Here is a 13,221-nt window from a genome sequence, read left to right on the forward strand (position 1 = left end):
AAATCATTTCTGTACAAAGATTCACAAGAAAATTGTTACTCATGCAACTGGATATGTTTTGAAAACTCTCAGAAGTTTCAAGTAACATCCACTACTTTTCATCGAACACCAGAAACTGCAGAAAAGTAGTGGATGCTTCTTGAAACGTCTGGCAGTTTTCAAAACATATCCAGTTGCTTGAGTAATAATTTCCTATTGTGTCTCGTCACCTGGATGTCTAACGTTCTTTGACGTAGCCCTATGTACTTTTCAACGATTTAATCTTTCTCATCATACAAGAAAAGAAATTAAACACACGAAAGATAAAGATGAAATGCACCAGGAATTAAATCGTTGAAAACTAATATAACGCCGCATATTCACGTTACAAACAGATGTAAAAGTGGATGACAAATTTGTAGATATCTGAATCCATTTAGACCACTACTGTCCCTTGACGATAAAATAATCATTTGTTCGCCATTTCATATTTTCTTTACTGTAATTTTTAAGCTTTATTCTATTAGTTTGTTGTTTTTGCAAAAGTTTAATCTCTTCTTGTGACATTCATATAGACTGAGAGGAATAAGACAGCGGTACTCAACGCAAACGGGCCTTCTACTCTAGTTCCCCTTACGTTCATCGAAAACTGCTGTTGCCATCGCTTCTTTACACCAAATACATCGGGAATTTTTTTGCTCATTGCATAAAAGCAAATGTTTCTGAGATTAGCGACCAAAGGGTAGTAACGTACATGGTTTGTGAAACTAAAGGAACTTATCTCAATTGAAAGCTTAGAATTAAATGTACAGAAATCTTACAAAACGGAACAGCGCAAAAACGAGGAAACATAACTGCATGCCTACTTTGTTGTTGTCTACTATACACAATGTACGAATATACGCAGGAAACTGGTTTAAGTTTCAGTAACTTTGGAACCAAAAATGACCAAAAGCAACTTGAACACAAATCTTTGCGTAGTCAATACTTGCTGACTCAATGAAGTATAGCACGCCGGCTGCTTGGTGAAATTATTCGTCTCGGCTTTGAACAACAGAAAGTAGCATGATGGTTTGGTGAGGTGTTCTTGTCCTGGAAAACATCTTTTAAGTGTAGTTTGCATTTATATAGATGAGAAGCTTTGGTGGCACTTATTGACAAACTAAAAAAAAATCAGAAATGCAAAATAACTGTTGACATTTTATTTGATAAATTAATTTTCAATTTGGTATGGAGAAAATGGACAAAACCTTTGCTCGACCATCATGGAAATGCACCAGTGTTGTACTATGGTAAGTTGCTAACGTTTCAAAATTTGGTCAACTTTTGAGATTCCTATTGTCTAATGTTTGTCATGGACTCAATTTGCTACAATTTATTTATTAATCTATTTGTCATTACATCTTCTATGATACGCGTGTATTACATAGATGGTATGGCAATTTAGTTTTCTATGCAGCAATTGTTTTATGCAACATATTGCACAATACATCGCTGTATATACTGATTATTATTTGCTTCGACTTAAAGCAGTATGTACAAATTCACCAGCCAAAAAGGAAACTAAAAAAAGATAAACCTGAAGCACTTTTTGCCTAACAAAGATGTTTGCATCTTTTGCATAACATCGAAGGTTCTGGTAAAGCTAATTGATATTTTGATTTGAGCTAAGAAGCCAATAAGTATGCATCTTACCCTTTCAAAATATTACAGACAAAATTAGATTTGCCAAAACTGAATTATATTTGATAGCAAAATGGCTAAGCTTACATATTTGCAAATGTTGTTATCTACAACTGTAAAGATTATAAATTCGAAAAATCGTGAGAACCAAGAGCTGGATGAAGTGCTTATAACTTATATCCGCATCATTTTATTCTTAATATAAGAATTGGTTCCCTTTTAACAAAAATCTCACTTTTTTCCTTCATTGAAGACTTGTGGTAACATCACAAGTGATATTTCCGATATTATTATTATTATAGTTTATTATTTTCTATATGGATGACATGTAACTACGGAACCAAAAAAAAAATACTGACTTTGTTAAGACAACTACTTATTCAAAAAGGGAAGTTTACATACCATTTCACAGAACCCAGACTTTCACTTCCTTATTAATACGTCTACATTTTCTCGTAACACTGGGGGCTTTTGTATCGCTATGAAATACATGGCACCATTCCATTGAGTGTTGTTGTTGTTGTTTTTACTTCTTCAAAGTCAACTTTTTTTAGAAGTTTGGCGTACAAAATTAATATTTTACCTATTGGATTTGAATATTGGGACGTAAGATCAGTAGACATAGCATATGACATACTTTAACGTCGATAGATAGAATGAAGAGTTCATCAACGATTTTGAATGTCTAAACTTTTGAAACGACAGAAAACCATAAATCCTTAAATATCACCATAGAAGATTCTAAAAGATTTCGAAATTCGCTCCTCTTCAGTTACAACGTATCTCGAAATAGACAACATGAAAATAGATATTGACATTATGTAAGATGACACCAAAAGTATGACAATGATACATCAATGTCTGGTAAAAATCACAAACAATAGATTACTGTACAATTACAAAGAAATCAAACCTCTTCTCCCATCTACTGTCTGTTACGCTATCTCGATGTCCATTTTCCTCTTACTTTACATAATTTAAGCTCCGCCCATTTTGTGACGTCTATGATACATATTCAAATGTGATTCGACAGCCCACAGCTTGTATATGGTAGGCACGAACCATCAACGCAGATGCAAGTAAAAATGCATGCTTCAGAAAAAAAAAATGCAGGATATGATTATGAAATAAAAGTCTATCGTATGATAAAAACATAACCCGTCTATCTGCAATAGTGAAGACAATGCACCTAACTTCTCATAGAACCAAGCAAAAAACTATCACTTAATTGATATTGATGGTCTATATAGCTTCTATTTTTTTATCTTTTAAAAAATCGTAATTCTGCAATGCTTTGAACGTAAAACAAATATAATATTAGAATTTTCTGTTGTAAAATCCCATTCACGTATGCTATTGGCCACACCAAAATATCGCAAGATAAAACTATGCATTCCATGTGTATCACTGCTGCTATTTCTTGCATGGTGTAAAAGAGCCCGTGTGGTGTTATATATTACACTACTGCAGACGTGTTCACATCACTGATATATACACATGTAGCTTTGTCTAGCTTTCTTGGAAGAACGTTGGAAACCTGTGCCTGAGTCAGGGCCCACCCTACTGTAACCCGGAAGTGATTTACGACTCGTGGTTTGACCTCGACAGGCCAGAGGTCAACGACCTCACGTACAGTAACGATCAATCTTACCCAGCCGTGTGTGTGTGCTGAAATTGACATTTTCATAACATGATTGCTTTGAGAGCAGGCACAGAAATAACCACGTTTAATATGACTTTGAATTTTATTAATTCACAACAAGACTGCAGACAAAATTTAACCGCAAGCTAAGGAAGGTTTTGTAAATACGGAAAGAATGATTTAACCAAAGATTGAAACGCTTAAATGAGCAAGTGGCAAAAGGCCAAACTACTCGAGAAGGTTTCAATTAGTTATTGATGTAGTTATTTTATGGCATACGAATTTTAAGGTCAGAAAGACATTATTCAATATCTGGTCTCCCTATAATACCGTGTGTAGCATAATGTATCATTTTGCACATTTTGCATTTCTCATGATCATATTTCAAGACAGTAAGCATATATTCTCTGAATTCTTCTCTGAATTCTTTCTTCTCATGTTAAAGATGATCATCTTTAATTTTGTCTTTGGTTTTCGCTTATCTCTATTCTCTGTGCAGGTCATAAATTATCACATCATAATCTATCATTTTTGCACATTTTGCATTTCTCATTATCATATTTCAAGACAGTAAGCGTATATTCTCTGGTTTATTTTTTCTAAATTCTGATGTTCTCATATCAAAGACGACCATGTTTTTTCTGTGGTTTTCGCTTATCGCTATATCCTCTGTGCAGGTTATAAATTATGGCATCAGTACGCCGCAGCTATGACGCCACGCTTCTTAGAAAGGGTTGGGGATCCGAGAATAGTGATTGCTTGTGCCAACTGTATTGTTCTCTTAACCACAGCCCTGTTAAACCTTGTACAGTGTCTATTTTTGCTCTGCTTTTTCATAACAATAGGGCACTTAAAGGTCCTCATGTTACTGGGAAAAATGTAAAATGGCCAAAATCATTATCTTCTAATTTTGGTATTTGGCAGATGGGCCAATGATAAGAACGCTTCCTTAGCTTCATTACTCCAAGCAATCAGCATAATAATTGTACAAAGGAAAAGTCTTGTTTGATTGACCTTCTGGACAGATATTACGCTCTCATGTAATATTATATAATCAACCATGATGTTGCCTCTTTTCGAATTTTTAAGCTATGTTATTCCCTGATGATATGTTGAGCGAGGTGAAAAAAGAACTTCTCGGGCCCTGCAATTGCCAAATTGTGACTAGAAGCATTTTCACTGCCACTTTTGAAGCTTCAAGTTTCATTCAAAATGTCATATTACTTCGGAAACAGCACGATATCGAGCTGATTAGAGGGTCCGGCCGTTTAGTCCATTCGTTGAGGCCCTCCGTTTCAATTACAAGTGACAGGCAGTTATTATGTTTTATGAATTGTGGAGAATAACAGAACCGTTTTGCTCAGGAAGATGCAGTGTTAGTCTCACACGATCGTGAGAGTTTTGCATCCTGTTGTTTCTGTTAAATAAAAAAGAGGGTTCGACGTATCGGTGCCTTTTGCTGAGGCTTTTTTAAATTCCTCTTGGCCAGCCTTGCGGGTTTGTCTGGAAAACTGCCCGAGACCACAGACGCCATGGTGTCGTGCCTGTCTGCCTTTCAGTCCCAGTGAGACCACCGGCTGAGCACACCGTGCTCACAAGACAACATCTGAGAGTGCGTTTCCCATAGCACAGGGGTGTAAAATGTCCGACCTTTATTGACATTCAATGTGCATCCCCGGGCAGTAAAGTAAATCCGTCTTCATCTCTAGAGGGCTCGGCTGAATTGGTCTCGATATTGATTCTCTCCATCAGTTTTTTTTTCTTTCTTTTATTTCTATATTCCAAGACAGGGAAGTGAAAAAACTATAGATCTAACCGAAGCGCACTCTTTATATGAGGGACACTGTCTCTTTTCTTAGCCTACAACCTGTTTTAATTTCTAAAATTCATTGGTGATACTAGATACACAAAATATATCTACATGTCTTGTGATGTGGCAAAATGTAAGCCTAGCTATTCGGTCCACCTAGTCTTAAAACAGGTGCATTTCAGAGATAGTTCCCAGAGTCCCCTGCGACAAGGACATCACGTGATGTCCACCATTTTGGATTCTGATGACTACGTTGGTGCGGCGTGAATTCAGAGGAGTTTTAGATGCAGGGAGTAAATACAGGGCTATACAACCTTGAGTACATTCTAAAAACTTCCAGAAAGATGAAACTGCACGCATTGACTCGAAGCTTTTACATAGCTCTAGAACGTCCATCACACAAGCAATATGCATTCTAGACCTGCACGTCTGTACAGTAGTCACTGTGTCTCAGAAAAAGACATTTTGACTGTCTCGAATCCATAATCTTCTTCTTCGAGCGATGCTGCACAAGTTCTTGCTATTTAAGATTTTTCTGAAAGTTACTTGCCAAACTAGGCCTATAAGGGATCCTTCTGAGGCATTTGCACAAGCAGGATTACACTAAGCTGCATTGAATTTGTCCTCAAATTGCTCACCGATGGGGTGCTATTGTTGCCAAATGTAGTATGGTAAAGTATGGTGTTACCATTTTAACGCCTTATAGTTATGAAAAATGAATGACAAAGACGAAAGCATCTTAATTACAAGATCCTGGTTGCTGTATTTTATTGTCATTCATCAGTGAAAATATAAAAAAAAACGTGAACTGAACCGTAGTGAAACCAGCACATGAATCCGAGTATGAACTGCATGCACAAAAACAACTACATCACTACACACTACAGCACTGAAATGCGTACTGGAGAATACAACAGCTATCTATACAACAGATAATGAACACATTTTTTCTTATCGGAGCATGAACAGTGACCTCAAACATGGAACATAACGCTATACAACATGAGGTAGGCGAGTCTGGCCCATAGGCCTTCAATGTTGACATTATTTGTAGCCGAATGATTTGTTGTTTCCATTGGTTATATAGCTTACAATCACGATCATCAGCAACGACGACATCAAAAAACAGATTTTGACCTAATGTGAGCGTTTGTCAAGTGTAATGTCTTATACAGGAGAACGATCATTTTTCTTATATATCTTGTATTAAAATTAGTACGAATACCTTACATGACACTTCACTGGTAATTTGAACTAGACATGGTCCTACAGAGTTGGGAACATTTTCATAAATTAAGAAAAAACTGATACATGATATATATATTCATATATAATTTTGTTTACTACCGTAGCATAGAGATGAATCCCAAGTAGGCACAATTTACATACAGCCAATAGAGATACCGTTGTTATTACAAGACATATATCAAATACCCTTCCTTATATCAATACATACGATTTAAGTGTTCTTCCATTGTATTTCCATATTTATTGCTGGGTGGGTTGTATACATTCAAGGTCAATATAGGACTGAGAATGTTAAGTGGTCTGCCAATGCAGAGATATTTTCCAAGATGGCGGACTAAAAATGGGACTAAAATAATGAAGAGGTACAAATCGACCTGAAGTTTTCCATTTCAATACAGATAAGGAGTAGAATTTAATATCTGCATACATCACAAATGGTGTACATGTAAAGAATTTTGCGTTCTGTTTTCAGAAAGATATCAGAACATCTTGAAGTGCCATCGTCAATCTTATCCCTAACTTTGATTTAGATATCCGCCATCTTGAAAAAAAAAGTCGGTGGTGGGAGGGGGTATCCAGTCATAGCCTATTACACTGTTTCAAGATAAGTGTTTGAAAGGATATGAAGTACAGACAATTCTGACCACAACATTACCATGAGAAACAATGATTATATAAACTTGGCACAGCACGAACGCTTTACAATGCAGCAAGAGTTCTCCTTCTATCTAACCCCGTGTAAATAGCTACTTACTCGCATCAGATTCGCATTCAAGGTCATTTTCTATGGACCGTAACACTTTGGCATTCATTAGTTGTCGAATACGAGCCTATTGCCTACTACAGCCATTTCGCACAAACGAGTACAAGTCAAAGAACCAATGGCTCCATCCGTAGCATATTTTACAGCCGTTTACGACACCAGATAGTATTCCATTTTATGCATACATTTCTTGTAACATGAATTTTCTGGCCCTGCCTAAGATGCGGTGACTTTATAACGTACCGTGGCAGTGCATCTAGTGCTATGATACTGACATAACTGACTATTAGAGAAAGTAAGGGGAGGGCGAAAGTGTCACCGTATTTTCTGAGACCGAAGACAAGCATTTCATCTGGGAGAATGGCGACCCATAACGTTGTACCTGTGGGGGTGAATCGTATTTTATAACAGGTGCATTTTTATCCAGAAGACCTTGATCTGTGGCTTATCTGGTGACGCACAGAGGCACATGCAAATGCCTCTGGGCTTCACACCGCCGACAATGATAAGATCCAGCACGTTTATGGATGAAAAAACACCTAGCTAGAGAGCGCCAGAGATCGATTGCGGCGTAGGATAACGTTGGCAAGTTTGGCCACGTTTTGGACCTGAAGTCAAGCCCTGACGACGCCTGTGGGTAGAGTTATAGGAGCGAGGGCGCCTATGGTTCACATATAAGAACATAAATACACCACGCGCCATTTCATGTACATCGGATTGGCGGCGAGCAAAACATAGTAACCTTGACCTCTGACCTCTCCGGTCACGCCGATGCGTCATGCAGATTACGCTAAGTGCCGGTCTGCCGGTTCTGTGTACAGTGGGGGTGGGGTGGGGGGCGCTAAATTCGCGTGTACCATTTTAGCAAGACTTCATATTGTATTTAGATCGCATGCTCTGTACGCTGTTCTACTGCGTGTCCTTAGTAGCCACACTCCTCCTAAATCCGTGAACGTAAGAATGCCTCCTCCCCAATCTTTCCATCACAATCACAGTCTATACGTACACTATCCTAACAGCTAGTAGCACCTTCAAAAAGGGTGGTTACATTTTGTATATGCTGATTGTCATTGACCTCGCACAAGCACAAGAACCATAATAACTAGCACAAGCATTGCGCATGCATGCCCATTAAATAACGCGAACAAGACGACCAATTCCTTCACAATGTTGTGGTTTTGATTCCCACACAATCTCAGTTATAAAAGTTGATGGCAATTTGTCTCATATTTGGCACAGTCAAAAGCTACCACAATTTTTTTTTTGTTTTTGTGAAAACTACAGCAAGTGTTATTGACGTTCACAGCATGTAGTATTCTCAAGGACAGCGGAATTACCTTCCCATGAATCCACGCTTTTTTTACAACGTGATGTCACCTCCTATCTCCTGTCAAACGATTTCCCGAAGAGTGATGACCCGTTGCCATAGTAACCAGAGGTTCGTCCGACAGGTTTATGACTTCACCGCATATTTATGTCTTCGACCTTCGCGTGGAATGGCCTGGAAGAGGCTATGCTTTCTCATAGCCTCGTCTTCCGATAAATTTACCTGAATATTCCAAACACACAATTGATATATCATATTGTCTTTAATCTTCAAAGATATTTTCTGCTCTATTATACCTGCTCAGATGCAGAGAGATGTTGATTAAGAGTTATCGTTTGATAATTTTTTATTATTTTTTGCCCCACGGCAATAACAGTGGAGCAGGCATTAAATTTCGCACAAGGAATATAACAAAAAGATATGTTCAGTCCCAAAAGTCCCAAAGGTCTATGATTCTAGAGGGTAATTGACCAAAGAACTCATCACACTACTTTTAAGCACCGTTTTGCTGCTATCAGACGTTGGCAGGACGTTAAGAATTTAAAAAAAGGACCGTAAGTGGAATGAGGTCAAACCCAGTCTGCCACTCAAAGTTCAGCACTGGGAGTCAAAGTCACGTTCAAGGGTTATCACCAGATTTGATTGAAGACTCCCATTGCAGGATTTCGACTTGCTGTATTTCTTTGAAGTACTGGGTGTGGAGACAAAAAAAGATGGCGGTTTCATAACTGTTGTCCGCTCACCTACGTTGTGCTGCCATCATGAAAAGTGCCCGGATGTTCTAATGTTGGTATCCATGTTCTTCGGGTACTGGGCTACTACCAACACTTGCCCCTTACTATCGGCAGTGTGTCTAAAATCTGACAGGATGTTTTTGCAGACGTCGAGTAGACTGAGACTAATCTGGTGTAATTTTGCCAGCAGGGTGGCCCGCCATTAACAAGTGGTTTCTAGTGACCCTTATGGTCCACAAATTAGCTCAAGGACAAATTTCTCCCGTAACCGTCCTTCAGACAGAAGGGAAGTGGGCGTCTTATCAACTTCCAAACCTTTCCTCGTGTTTTCTCCCAGCTGGGATATAAGTATATACCACCTGCTTCAGACTATCCTAGCTGGCGTAAAGCTGCACTAAGTTTCACGTACACAAAAGTCGATCAGAAGAGAAGCATTTAGAAATGCTCTATCGCATTTCGAAGGAAAAAAAACAAACAGTAGTTGCTCCGTCATGTTATTGATAGTTTTGTCAAAAAAACACGTTTATGTACACCAAATACTTGGATAGATACCTAGGTTGTGTAATTATGGGTTGTTATTAAATTATGCGTACAAGTGTTGTGCGTGTCTTTGCGCGGCGGCTCTACGCGCTAACTTCTTCTCCTTCATCCGGCGGTTCTGGAACCATATCATCACCTGCCTTTCTGACAGACTACTGCTTTCCGAGATCTCCTTCCTTTTCTCCTTCGTCAGGAACTTCTGCGAGGCGTACTCGTCTTCTAGCAGGGCCAGCTGGGGTTTGCTGTACGGGCGTCGCTTCTTTCTGGTCCGAGGACGCTGGGTTGTCGTCCCGGTGCCTGTCGCCGAGAAGCCCTTCGTACCACCGGTTACAGGATTGGTGCCTGGGAATGCAGTAAGGGCTACAAAAAGAGGGGAAAAACAAACTTTAAACATTTCCGAAAAATTGCTGGTACAGTAGAGGATATAGGGGTTTTCTTTTACACGACCAATATTGTCTCTTACCATGCAGAACTTCAGTCAGAAGCTCTGAGGAAAGTGTCTCAAAAACACCGAAACGTTAACAAAGTAAGAGACAATGTTGGTTGTGTAAAAGAAAACCCTTATATCCTAAACTTTAAACAAACATTTTATCAACGATGTAGACGTCCACAAAACATAGCACAGCAAGAGCAAAGAAGACAGAACAGATTTTAAACCACTGAGTTGTGTACACAGTTCATGTGTGGTGTGTATCATGATTAGTTTGAAAGAAACTTTGTTTTAGTTAGTATCCCAAGAGGCAAATGTACAGTCTGTTTTCTCTAGATCAGATATTTACGTGCACACACACACACACACGCACACACACGTGCGCACGCACACACACACACGTACACACAAACACACACTCACAAACACACTCGCACGCACAAGTGTACACAATAATTCTCTTATGCCTGTCCACTTTTTCACTTAGTTCACTAAAAACAATCCAGTCGGAACTTAAAAATGCATAGTTGTCTCTTAATTACATTTCTCTACATACCACATGTATCTCCGAAGATTAACTTATCAATTTATAAAGACTACCCCATATCTGCCCTTAAATACTGTGTATTGTAACCTACATGCGAGAAGAAAGATCGTTATCCGTACCAGACTGTGTTATGATAGGAACAATACAAAGTAATCCTACCAGTTAAAAACGTATTAATTCTCCACAAGCTGACGCGCGTAGCTAATCCTACAAGGATTAAGTCTCTTAAAAAGCTGTTAAACATTTTCTTTTCTCTGAGAACGCCGTCAATGCTACCAAATGGTCCTCTCAGTGTGATCAATGAAAAACATAGAAGACCTCTGTGCAGATGTCACTATAGTGTGGTGCTAAATGAATAGAACACTTTTTTAGGTCAGGCGAAAGTATAGAAACAAAATAACATTTGCGGTATGACATCTGTGACTAGATCTCTTCCTTTTTCACCTGTGTCCTATTTTTCTACCACAAAGTTATGGAAATAGCTTTTTCGTACAGAGTATATGGAATCTAGTTGATGAGAGCGTATACAGTAAAATTAGATGCTCTTTGCTGTAATTATTCCTATGATATGGCACATAGAAACAATTGTGTGTTTTGTGGGAAACATAAAACAACGGTTAACCCTCTTCCAACAACTTTAACCTCTTCGTAAAAAAATACAAAAAATCGCTTCTCTTTACAAACAAAGCATCTGTATTTACATTACTTGGTCTGTAATGATAGGGCAGCATCCTAGATGCATTGGCAAAGTAGCTAACCGTTGTGTTTTAGTCGTATAGGAAAAGTGCGGAGCTATAGTAAGACTGGTTGGCAAGAGCTCACACAATGTGCGGTGGTTCCCCTAGTTAATGAAACTTTATGAGCGATGGTAAAAAAGAAAACACCACACGAGTTGGGTGAGAATTCTGCGGTTGGTATTGTGTGTGTCAACGTGGTTTCTTTATCCCGATATTACTTTCCATTAAATCTTACCTTCTATTTTAATTCCTATGAATATTCTTCAGCCCTGACTCAATTCGATGATATAGATAGAGAGTTTGGATCTTTCTGTTGACGACTTTTTTTCTTTGAAAATTCGCCGGAATTTGGGGGCTTGTACGTTCGTGTCTTGCCGTGGTATTACAGGTAAATTACCAAATGCAACTGTACCTCGTGGTAACTGAAAATTGATCGTTGTTTTATCGTCCTGAATAAAGATGAATTTTTAGCTCATAAATCGCCAGCGCAAATGAGGAATTGAATATGAATGAGCAGGTGCTTTTCAGCCCTTGTGCAAAACAACGTCACAAAGTATGTATACATGCGTGAAGAAAAACAGCAACAGAAAAAAAGTTGTAACTTGCAAGACGGCTTGTGCAATAAAAAAACATGCAGTGAACACAGCTGGCTAGCTACAAGACCACCTGTGTTCTTTGTTCCTCTTGTTTTTCTCATTAGAAACCATATATGATAATTTAGCTTCAAATACGCCATACACAAAGTTCCAAGCTATGAACTAGCAAGACATAATGTATTACGGGACATATAGACAAGCTAAGGCAAGCGGCACGGCCGATATTCGTCTTTTCTACCCCAGTGGATCAAAAACGGCGACTAGCGGAGCTCCCGCCCTAGCGTTTAAATCGACTTCCGTAGCGCATATATCTTCCTCCCGACGTTTTAATCCTTGTAAAAAGTGCACGTTAAAAGCGGAAGAATATCGTTTAGTTGTCGTTTGTGATAAAAATTACCTTGCGTGTAGACTGTGGCGGCTTTGGGAGGGGAAGAGTTGGTGGTCGGGTGTAACTGTTGGGCTCCGTACATGGATTGGTTGACGGGGCTGCGTTGGTCGTAGTAGCGGCAGCCGTACTGAGCGTCCACGGCGTAGCCGGGAGGACAGTATTCATGGCCATTGGGGAAGGGGTCGCATCCTCTGGACTGCGGTAGGGCGAAGCCGACGGGTTGATAGGTCTGTTCTCCCGGCGTGTAGTACTCAGCGATAGGAGCTGGGCACTCTTGCGCCATGTGCAAATGGTGAGAGGAGGCGTTCCACCCCATGTTGGTCGCCCCGTGGGATACATCCTTACGAGCTGGCATCATGAGTAGCGGCACGGGAAGGTCCCGCGCGTAAACAGAGTCCCGCGAAAGAGCGCTCGACTGCACGGTGTAGGTGTTGGAGTGTGGCGTGCCCTGCCCGGGTAGAGGCTTGCACCCGCCGTTCAGACCACCCCAGCTCCTCGGCAGCAGGTCGGTCTCCGCCCCGGCGATCCCGCTCATGTCGAAACGGTGCCGTCGGTGTTTCCAGGCGTGAATGACTCAAGGACACCGAAGCCGTGTCTGAGACGGGCTTGAAATACCGTCGTACGAAGGTTTGCCTAAACACCATTCATCATAGCGTGGTCCGCTCTGAGACAGGCGCGCTCATTGGACGGTTCCATCGCTTTATGACAGTCACGTGACGTGCGCGGGAAATTGTGGCACACCCCATGTAGGAAAAAACTGTGTTTTTTCTAGACCATACTCCATCCTCATACATGTC

At 39.8% G+C, this 13,221-nt stretch overlaps 1 protein-coding gene across 1 annotated transcript; it reads right to left on the minus strand.

The window, feature by feature from the left end:
• Window positions 1-9,582: 9,582 nt before the first annotated feature.
• LOC109475782 (homeobox protein Hox-C11a-like) lies at window positions 9,583-12,959 on the minus strand. Its single transcript, XM_019776542.1, has 2 exons — window positions 12,434-12,959; window positions 9,583-10,086 (listed from the first exon to the last, which is right to left on the minus strand). The coding sequence occupies exons 1-2, from the start codon at window positions 12,957-12,959 to the stop codon at window positions 9,770-9,772; spliced, it is 843 nt and encodes a 280-aa protein (XP_019632101.1). The 3' UTR covers window positions 9,583-9,769.
• Between the last annotated feature and the right edge of the window lie 262 nt (window positions 12,960-13,221).

This window comes from Branchiostoma belcheri, unplaced genomic scaffold (assembly GCF_001625305.1).
Source record: "Branchiostoma belcheri isolate BF01 breed outbred unplaced genomic scaffold, Haploidv18h27 scaffold35, whole genome shotgun sequence".
Classification (NCBI taxonomy): domain Eukaryota; kingdom Metazoa; phylum Chordata; class Leptocardii; order Amphioxiformes; family Branchiostomatidae; genus Branchiostoma; species Branchiostoma belcheri.

Coding starts and splice junctions, on each gene's coding strand:
- LOC109475782 (XM_019776542.1), bottom strand. CDS start 12,959: ATGAGCGGGATCGCCGGGGCGGAGACCGACCTGCTGCCGAGGAGCTGG. Junction 10,087..12,433: donor CGCCACAGTCTACACGCAAG/GTAATTTTTATC, acceptor CTCTTTTTGTAG/CCCTTACTGCATTCCCAGGC.